Genomic DNA, 22,606 nt, shown 5'->3' with positions numbered 1-22,606 from the left:
AAACAAAGTAGGTGATAGCTCTTCGCTGATTCGTTATTCAGGCCAATGCCAAGACCCAATTCGGGTCAAGCTGATTGCTTTCAATTTCGAGCAATGCGTGGCAGTTATCAGCCACCATTAACTGGTGCATTCTCTCTGGCAACGTCTCTACTAATCAGAGTTCGCTTGCTGACCAATCAGCATTCCCTTCTCGAGTATATATATTTTGTTTTCCTCTTATACTGATATCCCTGTGAAGTATCCTGAGGAGTGCAAGACGAAAAGCTTCAACATGTCTTTTTTTGCAGCAATATATATCTTTGGTACTTAATCCCTTCTGCCCTCTGACCTGCCCTTTTGTTTCACTTGATGCCTTTTTCAACAGTAAAACAAAAATCATATTGCTCTCCTCAGCTCTGAAGAAGAGTCAAACGGACATGAAACGTTAACTCTGTTTCTCTCTCTCCAGATGCTGCCAATCCTGTTCGGTTTATTCAGCATTTTTTGTGTTTATTTGAAGGGGTTGTCATTTTCATATGTCTCTATCGTTCTTGTTGATCATTACTAGATTGGGATCTTGATCAGTTCTCAGGCGGCACAGTGGCACCGTAGTTAGCACTGCTGCCTCATAGTGCCAGTGACCCGGGTTCGATTCCGGCCTTGGGTGACTGCCTATGTGGAGTTTGCACGTTCTCCCAATTTCTGCGTGGGTTTCCTCCGGGTGCTCCGGTTTCCTCCAAAGAGTGCAAATTATGTGGATTGGCCATGATCAATACACAGCGTTACGAGGATAGGATGGGGTATTGGGCCTCAGTAGAGTGCTCTTTCAGTGGGTCGGTGCATACTCGAAGGGCCGAATGGCCTACTTCTGCACTGTCAGGATTCTGTGATACAGTGACATTTTGAATCTATGTGTGCAGCAGGAATTTAAGAGTTTGAAACATCACCTACATGTTAATTTCTGACCATTTCTGAACTTTCATCTTCAGGTTATTTTCTGACCTTTCTGGCACCTGTGAACAATATCACTATAGTACAAGGACAGACAGCCACTCTGTACTGCAAAGTTGCAGGCAACCCACTCCCAAATATAAGATGGCTAAAAAATGATGCACCCGTTTTTCAAGAAGCAAGACGGATCACAATAAGGAAAACCGAATACGGTTCTCGACTTCGAATTCAAGACCTGGATACAACAGACACAGGCTACTACCAATGTGTCGCATCTAATGGCAATAAAACCATCACAGCTACTGGAGTGCTGTATGTGAAACTTGGTATGTACTTTTTAAACTAAAACCTACAAAAAATTATGGATGTAAAATATACGTACACAAACAGAATCCTGAATAATTGACATGGTTATGCATTCCTCTTGCCTGACAATTCTATATGTATATAAGAATAGGAATTTCACAGATTACACTGTGTTGATAGCGGCTACCATTTCTTCACATTCCTCCCTTGCACCTTGGTCCTCTACAGTAATACTTAGTTCTGTTGCTCTACTATTACGAACATGATCAGCTGATTTATCAGTCCATCGCTGATTCAAATTTCTTCCATATTCCCACTCATGACACTAATGAATGAACTAGACACTTACCCAAAACCAAGAATTAAAAATGATTCCCTGATGCCAATTGAGCTCTATCCTTCACCGGTTTCTACAACTTTGAGTTCAGTTTGCAAAAATTCACTGGACATAAGCAAATGCTACCCATTAGTGCTTCGCTCTCTAGCTGGGATGGCCAAGGTTACAGGAACATTTTGGCCACAGCTCTTGGCCTAGAATGTGAAGTAATGGTTTAATGCTCGACAGAATAAAACCGTGGAAAAATAACTGCTGTTAGCCCTTCATTATGACTCTTAAGATAATTAAAATAACGGGAACTTCTGCTGTCAGAAGCTTTGTGCGGTTTTGTGCATTATTATTAGCTTTGGATACACTTTTATTAGATGGAATGAGAACATACAACATCCCTTTTTGTCAAACATCTTGCACACCGTAAAGCCCAGTTTAATTGCTTGTGAGCAAGCTAAATGTTATACATCTACCTAAAAATGTTATTAATATGTTGCAGTTAGGAAGGGCTGAATGTAGTCATCTTTGAGTCCTTTGCTGCTCTGCGAACCAAACCTGCTGTTGTCAAATCGGGATACTGTCTTGAACCTATTTACAAGATTACATTATATTATACATTGATCGTCTTGCATCATTTACTTTGTCTATATATGTGTTTCTGGAATCCACCTCTTCATTCACCCGAGGAAGGAGCTGCGCTCCGAAAGCTAATGATTCGAAACAAACCTGTTGGACTTTAACCTGGTGTTGTAAGACTTCTTACTATATTATACAGGCCTTAGAATATCAATACCTATTCCCAAACAGGCCCAGTTTCTTCTTTTGGGGATTCTTGGTCTGAGTCAATTATTCAATGAATTTGCAAATAATATTGGGGCCCGAGTTAATTTGCAAAAGCAGTTTTCCCAAAAGCTGATGTGAGGAGGGACATAACTAAAAGCAAATGGTACTGGCCTAGTCTCTCCTTGGCTCTTGGTATTTTCATAATGTGTTTAATACAATCCAAGGACTGGGTTAAATTGTCTTTGGATTAGCCAATTTCCTTTCCTCGCCTCAATGAAGGTTGATGATGTTGCAGATAATGAAGCAGTCCATGTCCACATGCAGCAAGATCTGGACAACATTCAGGGTTAGAATGATAAGTGGCATGCAATATTGTCCCAATACTAGGAAATTGGGTCCAAAAATGGGATTGAAGATTTAGGCAATTTAGGGGTTGACAGACTGAGGGAAAAACTGCTAGCATGGAGTCAGAGGGATACGCCCACACCCACAAAATATGGCTCTGCTTTTGTACAAATGGGAGTGGGAAATCAGACAGCTAAGATAACGATAATAGGTTCAAGTCTGGGAACCCCAGGAAAGAACGTTTGTTTGAGGAACTGGGCAGAGCTCCGAGAGAGAGAGAATCCTGTTTGAATAGGTGGAGGAGAAGGATTATGAAAAGCCACAGTTGAGGCGATGGAAAGCGATGGACTCAGGCTTTCAAAAAGGGTTCTGAAGGAGCTTATCTAACAAAGGAAAAATTGCTTTGTAAATCCAAGTATCACCCTTGCCTGTCTGTGTAAGTGGAATGAGAGCTGCATGTTCCTTTGAAGTGCAGTTTAATGGGAACTTGTGTGTTACGGTTAAGAAACTACATGTAATCTGTTATTGTTAGGGTTTTAAAAAATATTGTTTTTCTTTTGTTTTAATAACGTTTTTTAAATAAAATAACCAAGCCCTATTTCTTATGTTACCACACCTAGAACGAATTGACCTTTCCGCATCGCATTAAAACTTAACAATGGTGCAACTCTGGTCCAGTATCTTCACCACTGTTGAGAGTTGTCCAGACATCCATAACAATATTCATGCCACACAAGTGCCAAAAAATGATCATCTCCAACAAGAAAGAATAAAATGATCTGAACTTGACAATCAACGACATTGCCATCACTGAATCCCCCACCGTCAACACCCTGGGGTGGCTTGCCATTGACCAAAATATGAACTGGACCAGCCATATAAATACTGTGGCTACAAGAGTAGGTCAGATGCAGGGAATTCTGTGATGTGTAAACCACCACTTGACTCCCCAAAGCCTGTCCGCTATCTACTGGGCACAAGTCAAGTGTGTAATGGAATACCCTCCACTTGTCTGGATGGTACCGCCAATTAAATCCAAGAAGCACAACACCATCCAAGACAAAGCACTTTGGTCGATACCCTTTCTATCATCTAATATTCACTCCCTCCACCACTTATACATGATGGCAGTACTGCATACCGCCCAAGCTCCTGCGACAGTATCTTTCAACTCCTGACCTTTACTACTCAGGAGAACAAGGACTGCAGGCACAAGGAAACACCATCATCTGCAAATTCCCTTCCACGTCACACACCATCCAGACTTGGAAATATATTGCCATTTCTTCACTGTCATTGGGCCAAAATCTTGGAACTTCCTCCCTAACAGCGCTGTGGATGTACTTGCATGATATAGACTGCAATAGGCAGTTGGGGATCGATACTAAATGCTGACCTTGGCTGCAATATCCACGTCCCATGAACGAATAAAAAAATCCCCTCACTATCCTCCACTATTGTCTTTCTCCATTGTCCAGCTTTATGTCACTCCCCCACTTGGATCCACTCTTGGCTATATGGACAGAAGTAGATCGTCTCCCCCCATGGTTCCCCCTCAATTGTCAGAGCACCTTTGGAATCCTGTAGAAATCTGACTTTGATGCTCTTTTCATCCATATCTACTTGTTAACTATCAGTGACATCGCCTGCAGATGTGCACAACAATGTTGCCAACCTCTACTTTTCCACTCTTTGACTTCCTCTATTGCCTCTGTACTATCAGACTGCTTGTTTGACATTCAGCTTTGGATGCGTCTTGACTCCTAGGTCCCATATTTGTTCAATATTTTAAGATCTAACCATCATCTGTCATCTTGCCAAAGTCTCAACTTCCTTGTCATTGATTCCACCTTCTTCCTAACCACTATCTTGGGCTGTACTAGATGGTTTGCATTCTTGCCACCATGCTTGCCACTTTTGAGTTGTGTTTCCAACACCACATTCACTGCAAAGGCCACCTATTTGAGCCTCTGTAATATTGCCCACTAGAACAGATCATTCCACAGCCCACCTGAGGCTGGCTTCTTTATAAATGTACTAACCACTTCCCAAATTGATTATTCCATTGCTTTTTTTTTGCTTAAAGCATAAGAAATAGGACCAGGAGTAGATCATGTGACCCTCGATCCTGATTCGTCATTCAGTACCATTATGGCTAATCATCTACTTCAACTCCGCTTTCCTGCCAGCTCTGCATATCTTTTGTTTCCCTAAGAAATCGAAAATCTATCCTTCCCAACCTTGAGTATATTCCATTATGGAGCATGCATAACCATTTGGGGGTAGAGAATTCCAACAATTTACAACCGACTGAATTGAGAAATTATCCTCATCTCAATCCTAATCAATCCTAAATCCTTATCCTGAGGCTGTGCCCCATGATGTTCCAGATTCTCCAGCCAGTGTTAACATGTCTGTGCCTAACCTGTCAAGTCCCTTCTGAATGTTATACTCAAAAAAAGCCTTTAACTCCCCAACACTCGGGCATTTAATACAATCAGACACTCTTAAATGCTGCCTTTCGTTTTGTTTTTTAGAGATGTTAATACATTTTCCATTCCTTTTTAAAGGGGAAAGCCTCTCTGAAATTGTTCAGACGCTTCTGACACATTAACTAGTGGCAGTGGATGGTACAGGGACAGAATCCGTCACCGCACCCCATCTCGGCCCCCAACTTCCACAGGCGCAGAAGCTGGGAGATGGAGGTTTTACGATCAGACCATCGGCAAGCATAAAGTTAATTAATGATGAATTGGTGTTGCCGCCTGTGGGTGCCCCACCCCCTGCCCCCAGCCATCACTGCTTCCTGTTACTACCTAACCTCCCAGTCTCTACTCTCCATCATGTCGCTTATTTTTAAAATTATATTTATATTTCAGTATCTACCATACTCTCACTCTTAACATATTGATGTTAAGGGTCAAGCTAACAAAAGAGAGAGAATTCTTAAGCAATCCACTTCCTCATCACAACTGCTTTACGAAAGCTGTCCTCACCCACTGATGGATCAAGTCAGAGAAAATAAGTTACGAGGAAAGATTAAAGAGGCTTATGCTTCACGGGCTAGAAAGAAAAGATTAAAGGGAGTGCTTCATTGAAGTACATAAAATATTAATTGCCGTTGATAATGTGTAGCCAAATTGTTGCTGTGATTCGTGCCTAGAAAGAAGAATTATAGGATATAAAATAGAAATTAATTAAAAATACATCTAAAGAAAACAAGAGTTGAGATCACATTTCTTAAAGACTGATGAATGGAACAGTCTACCAAAAAGGTTAGTATAAGCTAAAGAATTAGGGTTGTTCAAAGTACAATTAAATGTTCTGATGGGAGAGTTAGAATAGAATCCATTCAGGCAGTGAAATATCAATGTATATAATTGCTACAGTGCAGCAGGAGGCCATTCGACCCATCAAGTCTGCACCCACCCTTCGAAAGAGCACTGTACCCATGTTCTCTGTCCTCTACCCTGCCCTAGCCCCATAACGCAACCTGCACATCCCTGGACACTAAGGGGCAATTTAGCATGGCCAATCCACCCAACCTGCACATCTTTGGACTATAGAATGTAGGGAATGTAGTTAATGTACTAAGGGGGTGGAATTAATTTTCAGCGGAATTCTCCCAAACAATTTCTAAATGTGGCCTCCGTCGGGAAATGCAGTGAGATTCCCGCCAGGTGGGACAGCACAATCCAGTTTGCAATCCACGCTTAGAATTCTTCTGCAAGTTAGGCACCGGCACTGAGGGATAGGCCTAACCACGCCAGCAAATTCCGATCTCAAAGTGGCAGTAAGGAACCCCCCACGGCCCAACATTGCACGGCATCAGGGCTTCAGTGCCCACCTGTCCCGCCAACACCATCCTCTCTGGCACTGGGGCTCTCCCGATGGGTCTTGCTTCAGATCCCCCACCACCCCATTGCTAAGGTTGCCATGTCCCTGACCACCTCAGGGTTACAATGTTCTCGAGGCCCCCCTAGCTTGTTCATCACGTCTGGTCTCCGGTGCTAGAGACTTCCCGCCAGTTTCATGCTGCGCCAGCGGAGGTGAGAATAGAAGGAGCCGAGAGGATCCGGCTTCAGCAAGCCCGCCATATTTAAATTATTATTTGGCTGTGAACCAGATTATGGCAGCTGCAGCGGATCGGGAGCATTGCGCACTGTTCAGTGCCCAGCTCCAATCCCGTGTCTGGGCTCTCCCACTATTCTCCCAACATAGTGGGATTTGTTGGGCGCAATGCGGCTGGAGAATCGCTCCCTTTGTCTTGTTTTACTTTGATAGTTGTTTTGGTGTGTTACAATGTCTTGGTGAGGTTTTGCTTATTCAGTGGAGTAATTTGAAATAGTATTCATTCAGAACTATTTACAAAGACCTCATAATAGGCACATGTTTCTGACGCACACAGCCCTGCTACACATTATCTTTTTTTTTTAAATAATTTTGATTAAAGTTTTCACAAAATATCAACAACAATATGTAAAAGGAACCCAATAGAATTAATGACAATACAAAACATCCCCTATGCATAAATAATAAATTAACACCCGTCAAAATACAGACCCTCAGATCCCCCAGTATAGACAAACAAAAATCAAATAGAACCCCCCCCCCCCCCCTCTCTCCCGGGTTGTCTACCGTTCTGCCAGGAAGTCTAAGAACGGTTGCCACCACCTGAAAAACCCTTGCACCGATCCCCTTAAGGTAAATTTCATCCTCTCCAATTTAATAAACCCCACCATATCGTTGATCCGGGATTCCACGCTTGGGGGCCTCGCATCCTTCCACTAAAGAAGAATCCTTCGTCGGGCTAGCAGGGACGCAAAGGCCAAAATACCGGCCTCTTTCGCCTCCTGCACTCCCGGCTCCTCTGCAACCCCAAATATTGCGAGCCCCCAGCCCGGTTTGACCCTGGATCCTACCACCCTCGACACTGTCCTCGCTACGCCCTTCCAAAATTTCTCCAGCGCTGGGCATGCCCAGAACATATGGGTGTGATTTGCTGGGCTCCCTGAGTACCTAACACACCTGTCCGCACCCCCAAAAAACCGCCTCATCCTTGTCCCGGTCATGTGTGCCCTGTGCAGCACCTTAAACGTAGCATTGTGAATAGCACAATTGCTTCACAGCTCCAGGGTCCCAGGTTCGATTCCGGCTTGGGTCACTGTCTGTGCGGAGTCTGCACATCCTCCCCGTGTGTGCGTGGGTTTCCTCCGGGTGCTCCGGTTTCCTCCCACAGTCCAAAGATGTGCAGGTTAGGTGGATTGGCCATGATAAATTGCCCTTAGTGTCCAAAATTGCCCTTAGTGTTGGGTGGGGTTACTGGGTTATGGGGATAGGGTGGAGGTGTTAACCTTGGGTAGTGTGCTCTTTCCAAGAGCCGGTGCAGACTCGATGGGCCGAATGGCCTCCTTCTGCACTGTAAATTCTATGATCTATGATCTATGATCTATATGATCTATGATCTAAGTCTGAGCCTCGCGCACGAAGAGGAAGAGTTCACCCTCCCTAGGGCATATGCCCACGTCCCCTCCTCGATCTCCTCCCCCAACTCTTCCTCCCACTTACCTTTCAGCTCCTCCACCGAGGCCTCCTCCTCCTCCTGCATCACTTGGTATGTTGTAGAGATCTTCCCCTCTCCAAACCACCCCCCCGAGAGCACCCTGTCCTGTACCTTGCGTGGCGGCAGCAGCGGGAATTCCACCACTTGCTGCCTGGCAAACGCCCTTACCTGTAGATACCTAAAGGCGTTTCCCGGGGGGGGGGCCCGTAGTTCTCCTCCAGCTCACCCAGGCTCGCGAACTTTCCATCCACAAACAGGTCCCCCAACCTTCTTATCCCTGCCCTGTGCCACCCCGAAAACCCTCCATCTATTCTCCCTGGGACAAACCGGGTGGTTCCCCCATATCGGGGTCCACTCCGAGGCCCCCCCCCCCGTGCCGCTTCCATTGCCCCCAAATTTTGAGGTAGCCGCCACCACCGGGCTCGTGGTATACCTCATTGGAGGGAGCGGCAAGGGCGCCGTTGCCAGCGCCTCCAGACTCATACCCTCACAAGACGCCGTCTCCAGCCTCTTCCATGCCACCCCCTCCCCCTCCATCACCCACTTGCACACCATCGCCGCATTGGTGGCCCAGTAGTACCCACAGAGGTTGGGCAGCACCAGCCCTCCCCCCCCCCCCCCCCCCCCGTGCCGCTTCCATTGCCCCCAAATTTTGAGGGTAGCCGCCACCACCGGGCTCGTGGTATACCTCATTGGAGGGAGCGGCAAGGGCGCCGTTGCCAGCGCCTCCAGACTCATACCCTCACAAGACGCCGTCTCCAGCCTCTTCCATGCCACCCCCCTCCCCCTCCATCACCCACTTGCACACCATCGCCGCATTGGTGGCCCAGTAGTACCCACAGAGGTTGGGCAGCACCAGCCCTCTCTCCCCCCCCCCCCCCCCCCCCCCCCCCCCCCCATCCCTACCCTGCTCCAGGAATGCCCTTCTCACCCTCGGAGTCCCTCACGCCCACACAAACCCCATTATGCTCATGTTGACCCGCCTAAAGAAGGCCTTCAGGATAAGAATGGGGAGGCTGCTACACATTATCAACGACAATTAATATTTTATGTACTTCAATGAAGCACTCCCTTTAATCTTTTCTGTCTAGCCGTGAAGCATAAGCCTCTTTAATCATTCCTCGCAGCTTATTTTCTCTGAATTGGTCCATCATCATTGCCATCATTATCTCATTAAGATAAACATTAACTCTTTGCTCTACATTTCCCCCTCAAGTATAATCTCAAAATTGTTATATTCTTTTCTTAAACTATTTACATTCCATTCCATCTGTAGATCTCTTGTACTGTTTACAACTTCTATCCAACTCCTTTCCCACTGCCCTGCCCCCCCACAACCTCCAAGTCACCTGTCACCAAAGACATCAATCCCCAACAGTGGCAGGAAGAAGTGTCGGATGTATGTGTCCTGTTATCCTTGGAGGGCAAAATCATTGTTGTAGAGTGCGATAGCAGCTTTTCAAGACAGCTGATTCTTTGGTTGTGACTCTTAAGATGACCTGAATGTAAAAGCCGGAAATCAATCAAGGAAACCTTCGGGACTGGGATGATCACAACTCGTTGAAAAGGAAGAGAACTAACTGACATTCTCTGTAATCTTCTGCATTGCCCACTGAGGAAAGATGGTGCTTTCACCTCCTATGAAGAACTATGAGCTGTACTATATACTACTGCCTTGACAATGAAATATATAACCAATACCTGAGACAAGGATGAATCTGACGGATAAAAAGAAAGTCTAAAAACATCCTGAAGACATTGCAGGAAAAAAAGAAAAGCCAATTTCCCTACTAAGGTAGGAACTGCACTTTTTGCAGACAGTGGAATCATTTTCACGCTTGCTTCAGTGTGAGGCTGCACCATGGAAGGCCGTGGGATCGTGGTGCCTGCATGAGAAAGTCGGATGGCACCATCATCAGCAAAGGCACTGATGATGATGATGCAACATCTGGACTTGGATCTATATCAAGTTCTTGTGTGGTGCTCTTCAGCTGTAGAAGCTCTTTAGCCTGGGCCTTTGCTTCTTTACGGAAAGATTCCAGTGTATCCATGAGTTGCTGCTGAGATCCAAGAATGAGCTGTAGTTTACATTTGTACAAAGTAATAAACTCTCGACTTCCTCTGTTGGCTTGATGCAATTCAGAGTAGCGCATCTCATTCTCCCTTTCTTGATAGCTGCCAGCAATTGTTTTTTTTTTTGAAAAACATTTTATTAAGGCATTTATAATTTTATAATAATAACAGTACAAATATAAACATAGTGCAAAGACCACCTCCCTCCCTCACAAGTTCCACCCCTTCTAAGCAATAATCTAACCCCCCCCCCCCCCCCCCACCTCTACTGACAGTTTTCTCCAAAGAAGTCGACACACGGCTGCCACCTCCAGACGAACCCCAGCATTGACCCTCTTAGGGCAAACTTTATTTTCTCAAGTCTGAGAAAGCAAGCCATGTCACTAAGCCAGATCTCTGAATTTGTGGGCTTCGAGTCCCTCCATGCTAACAATATCCATCTCCGGGCTACCAAGGAGGCAAAGGCCAAGACGTCAGACTCTCTCACCCCCTGGACTCCCGGATCTTCCGACACTCCGAAAATCGCCATCTCTGGACTCGGCACCACCCTTGTTTTTAACACCGTGGACATGACATCTGCAAACCCCTGCCAAAATCCCCTAAGCTTCAGACATGCCCAAAACATATGGACATGGTTTGCTGGCCCTCCCGCACATCTCACACACCTGTCCTTTATCCCAAAAAACTTGTTCGTCCGGGCCACCATTATGTGCCCGGTGAACGACCTTAAACTGAATCAGGCTGAGCCTGGCGCATGATGAGGACATGTTGGCTCTGCTCAACGCATCCATTCAAGACCTGCCTCTATCCCCCCAGCTCATCTTCCCTTTTGCCCTTTAGCTCCTCTGTCTGCGTTTCCTCCGACTCCATGAGTTCTTTATAAATATCCGAAACTTTCCCCTCTCCCACCCCGTTCTGGAAACAACCCTATTCTGTATCGCCCGTGGTGGTAGGAGAGGATGGTCGAAACCTGCCTTTGCAAAAAATCCCGTACCTGCAAATATCTGAATCCATTTATTGCTGCCAGTTCAGATTTCTCCTCTAAATCCTTCAAACAGGGGAAGCTCCTATATATAAATAGATCCCCCATCCTCTCAGTCTCTGCTCTCTGCCATCTTCAAAACCCTCATCCAGCCTTCCCGGTACAAACCGATGGTTTTTGCCGATTGGAGACCAGACTGATGCTCCCTCCACTCTCATAAGCTTCCTCCATTGCCCCCAGACTCTCAGGGCTGCCACTAGCACAGGGCTTGTGGAGTACCGGGCCGGCGAGAACAGCAGATGGGCCGTAACCAATGCCCCCAAACTTGTGTCCTTGCATGATGCTGCCTCTACTTGCTCCTTCCCACCACTCTGAACGGCAGCTCTCCCAATCTTCTCTCCTGCTCTTTGCCTGGATCGCAAATATCGCGCTTTTCCCCATATTCAATTTGTACCCCGAAAACCGGCCAAATTCCCCTAAAATTCTCATTATCTCTCCCATCCCCCCTAATGGCTCGGAGATAGACAGGCGCAGGTCGTCAGTGTATAGCGAGACCCTGTGTTCTACCCCCCTCGGATCACCCCGTTCCAGTCCCTTGAAGCTCTCAGCGCCATCGCCAGTGGCTCTATGGCCAAAGCGAATTGCAGTGGGGAGAGGGAGCATCCCTGCTTAGTACCCCGGTGCAATTTAAAATAGTCTGATGTCAACCGATTCGTTCGGACACTCGCCACCGGTACCTGGTGCAACAACCGGACCAATCAATAAAGCCCCGCCCAAAACCGAACCTCTCCAACACCTCCCACAAATAGTTCCATTCCACCCAGTCGAAGGCCTTTTCTGCATCCATTGCGACTACTACTTCCACCTCTCTCCCCTCTGGGGGCATCATAATCACATTTAAGAGCCTTTTAACTGCCGTTACCTGTCTGCCCTTAACAAACCCCGTCTGGTCCTCCCCTATCACCTCTCGGACCCAATCTTCTCCTTGAGGCCAAGATTTAACCAACAGTTTGGCATCAATGCTCAATAGGGAGGTTGGCCTACATGACCCACGTAGCTCAGGGTCCTTCTCCTGCTTCAGGATCAGTGAGATTGAGGCCTGTGACATTGTCGGGGGAAGAACCCCCCGCTCCCTTGCCTCATTGCATGTCCTCACCAGCAGTGGGCCCAGCATCTCAGAGAATTGTTTGTAAAATTCCACTGTGTAGCCGTCCGGTCCGGGGCCTTACCCGACTGCATGGCCTCCAGCCCCTTTGCTATTTCTTCAATCCCATTCGGGGCTCCCAAAACCCTCCACCAACCCTTCCTCCACCCTCGGAAACTCCAGCCCTCCCAGAAATTGCCTCATCCCTTCCACCCCCGATGGGGTTTCTGACTCATATAGCCAGCTGTAAAACTCCTTAAACACCCCGTTCACCCCTGCTGGGTCCAAGACCGTGTTCCCAGCTCTGTCCTTCACTCTACCTATATCTCTGGCCTCCTCCCTTTTCGTTAGCTGGTGTGCAAGCATTCTGCTGGCCTTCTCTCCATACTCATATACCGCCCCCCTCATCTTCCTCAGCTGCTCCACCACATTCCCTGTAGACAACAGACCAAACTCCATCTGTAGCCTCCGCCGCTCCTTCAATAACCCTGCCTCCGGGGCCTCCGCGTATCTCCTGTCTATCTGGAGTATTTCCCCAACCAACCTATCTATCTCTGCTCTCTCCACCTTCCTGCTGTGGGCCTGTATCGATATTAGCTCCCCTCTAAGCACTGCCTTCAGCGCTTCCCAAACCATTGCTGCCGAGCCTTCCCCCGTATCGTTTATTTCCAGATTGTTCTGGATGGACTCCCTCACACGCCCGTACCCCCCCTCGTCCGCTAACAGTCCTACGTCCAATCTCCATTGCGGTCGCTGGCCCCCTTCCTTGCACACCTGTAAATCCACCCAATGTGGGGCATGGTCAGACTCAGCAATCGCCGAATACTCGGTATCAACCACCCCGCCAGTAGAGCCCTGTTCAGGATAAAGAAATCAATCCGGGAGTATACTCATGCGAAAAGAAAGAAAACTCCTTTGCTCTTGGCCGACCAAACCTCCATGTGTCTACCCCACCCGTTTGCTCCATGAACCCCTTTAGTTCCTTCCCGTCTTATAAACTCCACGTCATCCCAGTTTGGTGCGTAGACATTCACGAGCACCACCGGTGTCCCCTCCAGCTTCCCGCTGATCGTGATATGCCTGCCCCCCATATCCACAACTACTTTCCCTGCCTCAAATGACACCCGTTTATTAATCAGGATCGCGACCCCCCTAGTCTTAGAGTCGAACCCTGTGTGAAATACCTGCCCGACCCATCCCTTCCTCAATCTGGTCTGATCTGTTACCCTCAGGTGTGTCTCCTGCAGCATTGCCACGCCCGCCTTCAATCCCCTCAAATGCGCGAACACGCGAGCCCTCTTAACCGGCCCATTCAGCCCTCTAACGTTCCACGTGATCAGCCTGACCGGGAGGCATCTCGCCCCAGCTGCCAGCAGTTGTTGATGATGTAATTGAGTTCAGTAGACAAATTCAATTCTTTCTTAATCTTTTCATCAAAGCGCTGAATCTCCTCAAAAGAGACAACAGAGACTTCAGAGGCACTGGCGCCACATCTGGAACATTTTGCAATGGGTTTTGCAACAGGGTTCTCCCTGTCTTGTCGGCATTTTTGGTGGGCTTTTCACTTGCTTTTCAGGGAGCAAGGCTCCCAACCTTAGCTCTACATACTGGATCAACCCATCCCAAGCCCCAACGCCTCCCTAAAGTAAATCCCAATTCTACTGTTACAGCTCTGCTAGCCTGGCAATCTATTCAGCCTTCTCTCTGAGCAAATCCTCTCTGGTTTCCCAAAAATCTGATGGTGATCATTGAGTACACCAACTACGACACAGTCGTGAATTAATTCACGCATTTAAGGGCCCATAACCACAAGTTCAAGTCAATCAGCTAATAAAGAAATCAATGAATTCACCCAACCTTTGGCTCCTGTGGTTGAATCTTGCTCTTTAAAAGCCCAGATTCTTTTCCGGGCTGAAATACTTATCGCAAACTCACATAACCTCATTATAGGACACCAAGGTCTTCTGGACACCTTGTTGTGCCAGGACATCATCAGCGATGGCATGGAGATACAAACGTCTGAGAACACGCGCTAACCGATTCAAAAACAGCTTTTTCCCGCTGTTACGAGACTCCTGAATGACCCTCTTATGAACTGATCTGATCTCTTCACACATCTTCTCTAATGAGTAGTACTGCACTCCTTTATACTTCACCCGATGCCAGTATCTATGTATTCACATTGCATATTTATTTATGCCCTATGATTTTTCATGTATGCAATGATCTGTCTGGACTGTACACAGACCAATACTTTTCACTGTACCTCGGTACATGTGACAATAAACCAATCCAACCCAATCACTAAGTACCCACTAAACACATTAGTAATAGATGGGCCTTGTCCGCGCAAGTGTCAATAAATTTTTAATAGCAGCGAGACTTAATTATTGCCACTTACATACCTCTCTGACACTAATAATTTTTAAAATGTTAAGTCTCATTCCTTCAGATCTTAATTGTTTTTCTTACTTATTGTTGGAGATTTTAAAGAAAGAATAATTCTTTTTAACTTTGTCTCATCCTTTTTTCGCAATCCAATCTTTCTTTCCCTCTCGTGCTCTCTGTAGGTCAATTAGCATCGAGTTAATTAGTACAATTTATATGTTCTGGTTTAAACTACATCTCTTGGTGTGGATTTTTCAATTTTATTGGTTGAGAAGACATACCATTGATTTCCCTGTTCACACAGTTTCCAAATCCCTTGTGAAGAGCATTGTGTTTTTAAAAAAATAATCTTTATTAGTGTCGCAAGTAGGCTTACCTTAACACTGCAATGAAGTTACTGTGAAAATCCCCTAGTCGCCACATTCCGGTGCCTGTTCGGGTACACAGAGGGAGAATTCAGAATGTCCAATTCACCTAACAAGCATGTCTTTCAGGACTTGTGGGAGGATACCGGAGCACTCAGAGGAAACCCATGCAGACACGGGGAGAACGTGCAGACTCCGCACAGACAGTGACCCAAATCGGGAATCGAACCTGAGACCCTGCCGCAGTGGTAACCACTGTACTTTGGCTCTCTGATTCAGAGGTATTGGGGTCAATTTAGGATATTGGAAAATTTTAATCAGGCCGAAAGTAGAATTTTGAAAATACTTACTGCATTTTATTTGTTCAAAAATGCATCTTGTTGGAAAAAAAGATAAAACACATTTGTAACTGCACACGGTACACCAGTGTACAGTTAATAATGTGTTAATAACTTATGAACTCTTTCTATTTATCACTTGTTCACCACCCTTTTGCTCACCACCTCTGAGCTCCCCAACCTTCCCAGTAACTGTCTCTCCTGCTTCCCTCCCACTTCCCCCTCTCATAATTGCCTTTCCCTCGCTTTCCTTTCCCACCTGCTTGCCGCTTCTTCCCGATCCTGCTGAAGGCAGCACGATGGTTAGCACTGTTGCTTCACAGCGGCAGGGTCCCGGGTTCGATTTTCGGCTTGGGTCACTGTCTGTGCAGAGTCTGCACGTCTCCCCGTGTCGCCGTGGGTTTCCTCCGGTGCTCCGGTTTCCTCCCACAAGTCCCGAAAAACGTGCTGCTTGGTAATTTGGACATTCTGAATTCTCCCTCCGTGTACCCGAACAGGCGCCGGAATGTGGTGACTAGGGTCTTTCCACAGTAACTTCATTGTAATGTTAACGTAAGCCTACTTGTGACAATAAAGATTATTATTATTAAAAATTAACCAACGCTCCTTCCCGATGAACGGGAAAGTTAGCGGTGAACTGGAGGGTTGATGGCAAGGAAGAAATAAGCAACAAGCGGGTCACAAGGAATGCAAGTACTACTCTAATTACTGAGAGGCGCAGTCCAAAAATGCACAAAAATTCTGTGGGTAAGTGCAATGTTTGCTTCTGACTGCAAAATCTAGGCCATCATGCTGTGGTGGGAAGGTATCTTCACGGAATTATCTGAAAGATAAATGCTCTTGATATAAAATTTTAAATGTAGCATGTATGTTTTTTTGTCCAATTTGTCAAATATTGTAACTCCGGCATTTATTTCATCCTATTTTTCTTCTTCTAGGGCAGTCTCCAACTCTCAATCCACATCACAGTTCACAGTAAGTAAGGCTGATGAGTCAAACTTTGCATATTTCAGATCATGTCAGTATATTTTGTAGAATTTATTATTTTCAGAATAAAAGGGCGTAGTTTATATTTACCTTCGCTTTTCTATTTAGAATATTTCAAAATGTTATGCGATGTATAAAGTGGGGATGTGTGCACATGGAATGATATTTTTAAAGTGGGGAGTCACTTCGCCTCTCCTCTCTAGTGGCACATTACCAAGGTGGTAAAATTCAGTTTGTGAATTCATCATGGCAAGGAATTTCGGGGTCAGTAGGCTGGAGTTCCTATATGTGCTGTTTGTCTTCTGTTCACCCCAATCAACAAAACAGCATAATATAGGTTCACATATCTTGTCTTATAACCAAAATTACTCGCCTTTAATATTCTGGAACTTTAAGGGTAATTTGAGGGTAAAGCTTGCAAATGATTTTGAGGAAGTAACAATAGGGCCTGTTTTTTATTTTGCTGTCATTAATTTGTATCCAATCCAATTATAAGATTGCTGCATTGGTTTTATTTTGTTTTAAAATATCCCACTGGGGCTGACACCTTTGAAAATGGGTAGTGAAGTCACTGCTTCTTAACAAAACCGTTCTGAAGCCAATCTTCAATCCTTGAATTTTGTTTCCTTTACTTTGAAAGTCTTGGTCGAAGTAAGCGTTGTCCAGTGCACCTGGTGCCCTCAAGCTGCCAAATGGTATTTGTTGGTTTTGGCAGGTTTCAGATCTAGGAGCACGGCAACAGCAGTGGGCTGACACTGTAACACAGGCTTCATTTTGTTCACTTGTAATTCAGCTCCCAAGGAAGGATTACATAAAAAGTATTCATAGTACTTTCCACAATTAACTTTATTATACTAATACATTTTTTCAGTTTTTAGCTCTTTAAACTTACTGGATAGAGGTGGAATGATACCAGTTTTGTGGTGTGGACTTGTGACTCCTGGAACATGATTCATTGTCCATTAACTTTGAGGAATCATTGAGTTTGGCTGCATACATTTCCTAAATTTTCCATGTTTATAATGTAGCAGTGGTTTTGGAACCCTTGCTCAACAACATTGGAATAACTGGACTGGAAATTCCTGGTCTAAAATTTCAGGAAGGATAGGAAGGCAAAAAATAAGAGACAAATGCTATTTAGGGCCTGTGGGCTGGATTTTCATGAAGTAAACAGCAAACATGAGTCGGAAATGTTCCTGAATCCGCATTAAGGAGGCCTTCCTCACCATGTGTTTATTCCGGGGAAGTGAGGGCAGGATGAAGTGGGGCCTGCCATAACTGGAGGTACGTCAAAAGTAGGTTGAGGACGATGTGACTGTCCAGAGATCGTGGGGTTATGAGAAGACAGAACAGAAACATTGTGAGTGCAACTGCGATTAAGCAAGGCTGGATTTGAGGCCAAGATACTCTGAGATGGGGTGAGTAGTGATGAGGATCAACTTGCTCAGGGGCAAGTGCAGAGTCCTGGGCAGGGGGCGGACAGAGAAGAGGAATGAGGAGCAGGCAGGCAACAAAGGCCATACCCTTAGCATCAAGTGCACCTCTGAAGAAGCAGCTACCTGGAAATGCCAGAGATCCAGTGCAGCAAAAGACTGCTCCTGGCTTGGTAGCTGGTATCAGAGTTTTGTACCCTTGTTGACAAAGATTTCAAACCTCATGGAAATGCTCACATTCCTTGCCGTAGCCATTGTGGTCAAGAACTTCTTTGCTTCTGGCAAATTCCAAGGATCAGTAGTTGACTTTGGTGGTGTTTCACAAGCAGCAGCACACTTGCCTGTCATGATGCCCTATTTGTGTAAGTTGAGTATTACATTCAGCGGGGGGCCTCAGACACAGAGAGCAGTGGGATTCACCTCCATCATGAGATTCCAGTAGATTCAGGGCATCGTCAATCCCACCTGTGTTGCTATGAACTTGCCACGTATGCAGCCATTGAAAGGCTTCCACTCTGCAAAAATTCAATTGTTGTGGAACCACAACAAATGCTTATGCATTTGTTTAATAGCTGTTCTGGTAGCTGCCATGACACTTTCATCCTGTGACAGTCCAGAATGTGGAGATGCCGGCGTTGGACTGGGGTGAGCACAGTACGAAGTCTTACAACACCAGGTTAAAGTCCAACAGGTTTGTTTCGATGTCACTCCAGTCCAGAATGGTGCTGCTCTTCATGTCACCCTGAATGGATGGCTTCTAGAGGACAAGGGATATCCTGTGAAATGACGGATACTCACCCCTTCATGTGACCCGGTGATGAAACAGAAAGGTACTATGATCAAAGGTATCTGCTCGAAAGGACCACCATGGAGCAGGCCATTAGGTTTCTGGTGCCTGCACCAGTACATTTCTGCAAGGTTCTCACCATAATTGGTCCTCCAGAGAGGATTGGACTTCGAAGAGGGTGAAGTGCTCAAGTGAAATAATTCGTCGGAGGAGGAGGAAGATGCAGACCAAAACTGTGCCCATGCTGAGCAGAGAGGTGGCATGGACTGTCTCGGGAGTCAAAAGGTTACACCAATATGGAGTGAACACCAGGACATATCTGATCCAGGTGTTTCACCTGAGCACTACTTATCCAGCAAGAATGAGGACTCTTGACACTAACATTGCACTGACAGAGAACACACCCATTAAGCACTCAATCTTGAATAGTTCCATTCTTAGTGACAGTGTATGGCACTCATCTCTCCAGTGGTGTCAGTGCCCCCATTCAAAGAGCTTTGCTTCCTCCCTCCTTTTCAATTTTGCCATTTTAAAAATGGAATCTCTCACACCTGGGATCCTGGCTCAACATCTCCAATATAGTTAAATAATTCTTTAAAGAATCAGCAAATGAAAATCACTTAAGTGAACCACTCAGTGCATGAACAACATGATGGCCTTTGCTCTAAGCCACTTACGCAGTTGTTTCCTCCTTTTCTTAGGCAGTCCCTCGGAGTCTAGGATTCTGGCTTCCACACTAAAAATGAGTTCTCAGGTGACCGAGGGGTCCAATGCATTACCGACAGTCACAGGTGGGGCAGATGGTGGTTGGAGGAGCAGGTGGGTGGGGCGCCCAGCATGCCACCTGCTGTGTTCGCTGTTGACGCTTGACTTCAGCTTGTTCTCTTTGATGAAACGTGAGGTGTATCGCTCCTTCCTGAATGCTTTGGTCTTGGGTCAGGGATTCCCAATGGATATGTTGCCCTTTTTCAAAGAGGCTTTGAAGGTATCCTTGAGGCATTTCCACTGCTCCCCTGAAGCTCACTTCTTGTGTTGAAGCTCCGGGTGCAGGACTTCCGGGTGCGGCTATGCAGAGCTAGGTCGCATATTCGGTAGCTCCTGCTTGGAACGGACTTTTGGGCTCGTTACAGGGCCCCCACGGCATTTGTTTGCCATTTCCCGGTGTGGGAAGAAGGCTGCAACATTCCCCCGACAGTGTCCCCCAGGAAGGGTATGTCTCTTGGATGCCAGACACGGCAGAAACAGTAAAAGATTTGGCTGCAACTGCAGGATAAACAGGGCCTCTTCCAGCATGCAGGCGGGGGAAGGGCAAGCTTAAAGCTGCAAGCTGACCTGAGGGCCTGTATCAAAGGTGAATTCTAGCAGCAGAGGGAACAACTGTGAAAAGATCTCATCAAGGCCACTGAAGGGACTTCCGGTTGCGGTGATGCCTAGCTAGCCGCACGTTTCGGCGGCTCCAGCTCCGACGGACCTTCGGGCTCTTTTAAGAGCCCCAACGGGGAATTTTTCGACGACGCAACCCGGTGTGGGGTGTGTGAGAAGGGAGTCCCCCCCAAACGAAGGAGGAAAAAACCGGCGGCGGCGGCGGCTGCAGCGCGAGGAATCGTCGACCAAAGGGTCAGAAAGAGAGAAGTACAAGATGGCGGCGGAGAAAGCGCAGGCGACATGGGGGCCTGAGCAGGATGAAATTGTGAGATGTGGAGCTGCTGAAGAGGGAGGTGCTGACACCGATGCTACAGGCAATTGAGGGGCTCAAGGAGACACTAAAGACCCAGGAGGCAGAGCTCCACGTGGTGGAGCAGAAGATGACAGATATTGAGGACGAGATCCTGAGCCTGGCGGTTAAGACACAGACGCACGAGGCACTTCATAAAAAGTGTACTGAAAGGATCGAGGCCCTAGAAAACGGAGCGCGAAGGAAGAACCTTCGGATACTGGGTCTCCCTGAGGGTGTGGAAGGAGTGGACTGTGGAGCTTACGCAAGTACGATGCTGAGCTCACTGATGGGTGCTGAGGCCCCTACGGGCCCCTTGGAGGTGGAGTGGGCAAATTGGATTCCGGCGAGAAGACCAAAAGCGGGAGAACCACCCAGGGTGATAATCGTGCAATTTTACCGCCTTAAGGATAGAGAAGAGGTCCTGAGATGGGCTAAAAAGGTGCGGAGTAGCAGATGGGAGAATGCAGTGGTACGGGCATACCAGGATTGGAGTGCGGAGGTGGCGAGAAGGAGGGCGAGCTTCAACCGAGCCAAAGAGGTGTTGCATAAAAGGAAGGTGAAGTTCGGGATGCTGCAGCCGGCAAGACTATGGGTCACGTATCAGGAGAGACACCATTATATCGAGACGGCGGAGGAAGCATGGACCTTCATCAAAGAAGAGAAATTGGATCGGAACTGAGGGACTGATGCTGCAGGAAATGTTATTGTTAATGTTATGGTTGAAGTTAATTGAGAAGTAAATTGGGAAGGGGGGAGACATTGGGGAAATGTGGGCGCCGGTGAGGGGGGAAAGACGGGACATAGTTGGAGAATGGGGAAGGGGAGGGGGAGGGGAAAGGGAGCTGCGCCATAAGAGGCGGGTCAGGTAAAGGGATGTTCCCGCGCCAGAAAGAATAAGGCGGGAAGACAGGCGCAAGGCGGATGGGAGTTCCCCACACGGGGGGGGGGGGTGTCGAGGAGTGAGCAGGAGTAGCCGGGGTCAGTTGAAGTCAGCTGACTTACGGAAGTAATATGGGGGGAGCAATCATGCTAGAAAGAGATCTAGCGGGGGGGGGGAGGGGGAGGGGGGGGACAACTGGGTTGCTGCTGCGGAAATCCAAAAGGAAATGGCGAAAGAGTGGGTGGGCGGGGATGGTGTGCGACGCTGGGGGAGCGAGCGGGAGCGCGGAGGCGGGATATGGGACTGGCCTAGAGAAGGTAATGGCTAGTCGACACGGGAGGGGGGCAGGTAACCCCCTAGTGAGGCTGATCACGTGGAACGTGAGAGGCCTGAACGGACCGATAAAAAGGGCCCGAGTGCTCGCGCATTTGAAAGGACGTGGTTATGCTCCAAGAGACGCACCTAAAGGTGGCGGACCAAGTTAGGTTAAGGAAAGGATGGGTGGGACAGGTGGTTCCACTCAGGACTGGACGCAAAGAATAGAGGGGTGGCCATTTTGGTGGGGAAACTGGTAGCATTTGAAGCAAAGAACATCGTAGCAGATAGCGGAGGTAGATATGTAATGGTGAGTGGCAGGCTGGAGGGAATGGAGGTCGTGTTGGTTAATGTGTATGCCCCAAACTGGGACGATGCGGGATTTATGAGACAGATGCTGGGGCGTATACCGGACCTGGAGGTAGGAAACTTGATTTTAGGAGGGGACTTTAATACGGTGCTGGACCCGGGGCTAGATAGATCCAGCTCAAGGACCGGAAGAAGGCCGGCAGCGGCCAAGGTACATAAGGGGTTTATGGACCAAATGGGGGGAGTGGATCCATGGTGATTTCTTAGACCTAGGGCTAGGGAGTTTTCCTTCTTCTCCCATGTCCATAAAGTGTACTTCCGTATAGATTTTTTTGTTTTGGGAAGGTCGTTGATCTCTAGGGTGGAAGAAGCTGAGTACTCAGCCATAGCGGTTTCGGATCATGCCCCACATTGGGTGGACCTGGAATTAGGAGAGGAAAGGGAGCAGAGAACACTCTTGCGATTAGATGTGGGACTGATGGCGGATGAGGGAGTGTGTGCAAGAGTGCGGGGGTGTATTGGGAGATACCTGGAGGTCAATGACGACGGCGAGGTCCCTGTGGGAGTGGTTTGGGAAGCACTAAAAGCGGTGGTCAGAGGAGAGCTGATCTCTATTGGGGCCCACAATAGGAA

General features: G+C 47.1%; 1 protein-coding gene across 6 annotated transcripts in view; it reads left to right on the top strand.

Annotated features, from left to right (window-relative positions):
• The window catches only part of ror2 (receptor tyrosine kinase-like orphan receptor 2), a 324,120-nt gene that overhangs the window by 254,937 nt on the left and 46,577 nt on the right, over window positions 1-22,606 (top strand). For all 6 annotated transcript variants that reach the window (XM_072516837.1, XM_072516833.1, XM_072516836.1 and 3 more), the window contains 2 exons: window positions 969-1,256; window positions 16,484-16,520. In XM_072516837.1, coding sequence (XP_072372938.1) covers window positions 969-1,256; window positions 16,484-16,520 — 325 coding nt within the window. The remainder of the gene's footprint in view (window positions 1-968; window positions 1,257-16,483; window positions 16,521-22,606) is intronic.

Source organism: Scyliorhinus torazame, chromosome 9 (genome assembly GCF_047496885.1).
Source record: "Scyliorhinus torazame isolate Kashiwa2021f chromosome 9, sScyTor2.1, whole genome shotgun sequence".
Lineage (NCBI taxonomy): Eukaryota > Metazoa > Chordata > Chondrichthyes > Carcharhiniformes > Scyliorhinidae > Scyliorhinus > Scyliorhinus torazame.
Note: the sequence above shows the minus strand (reverse complement) of the source record. Positions and strands in the feature narration are given on the sequence as shown.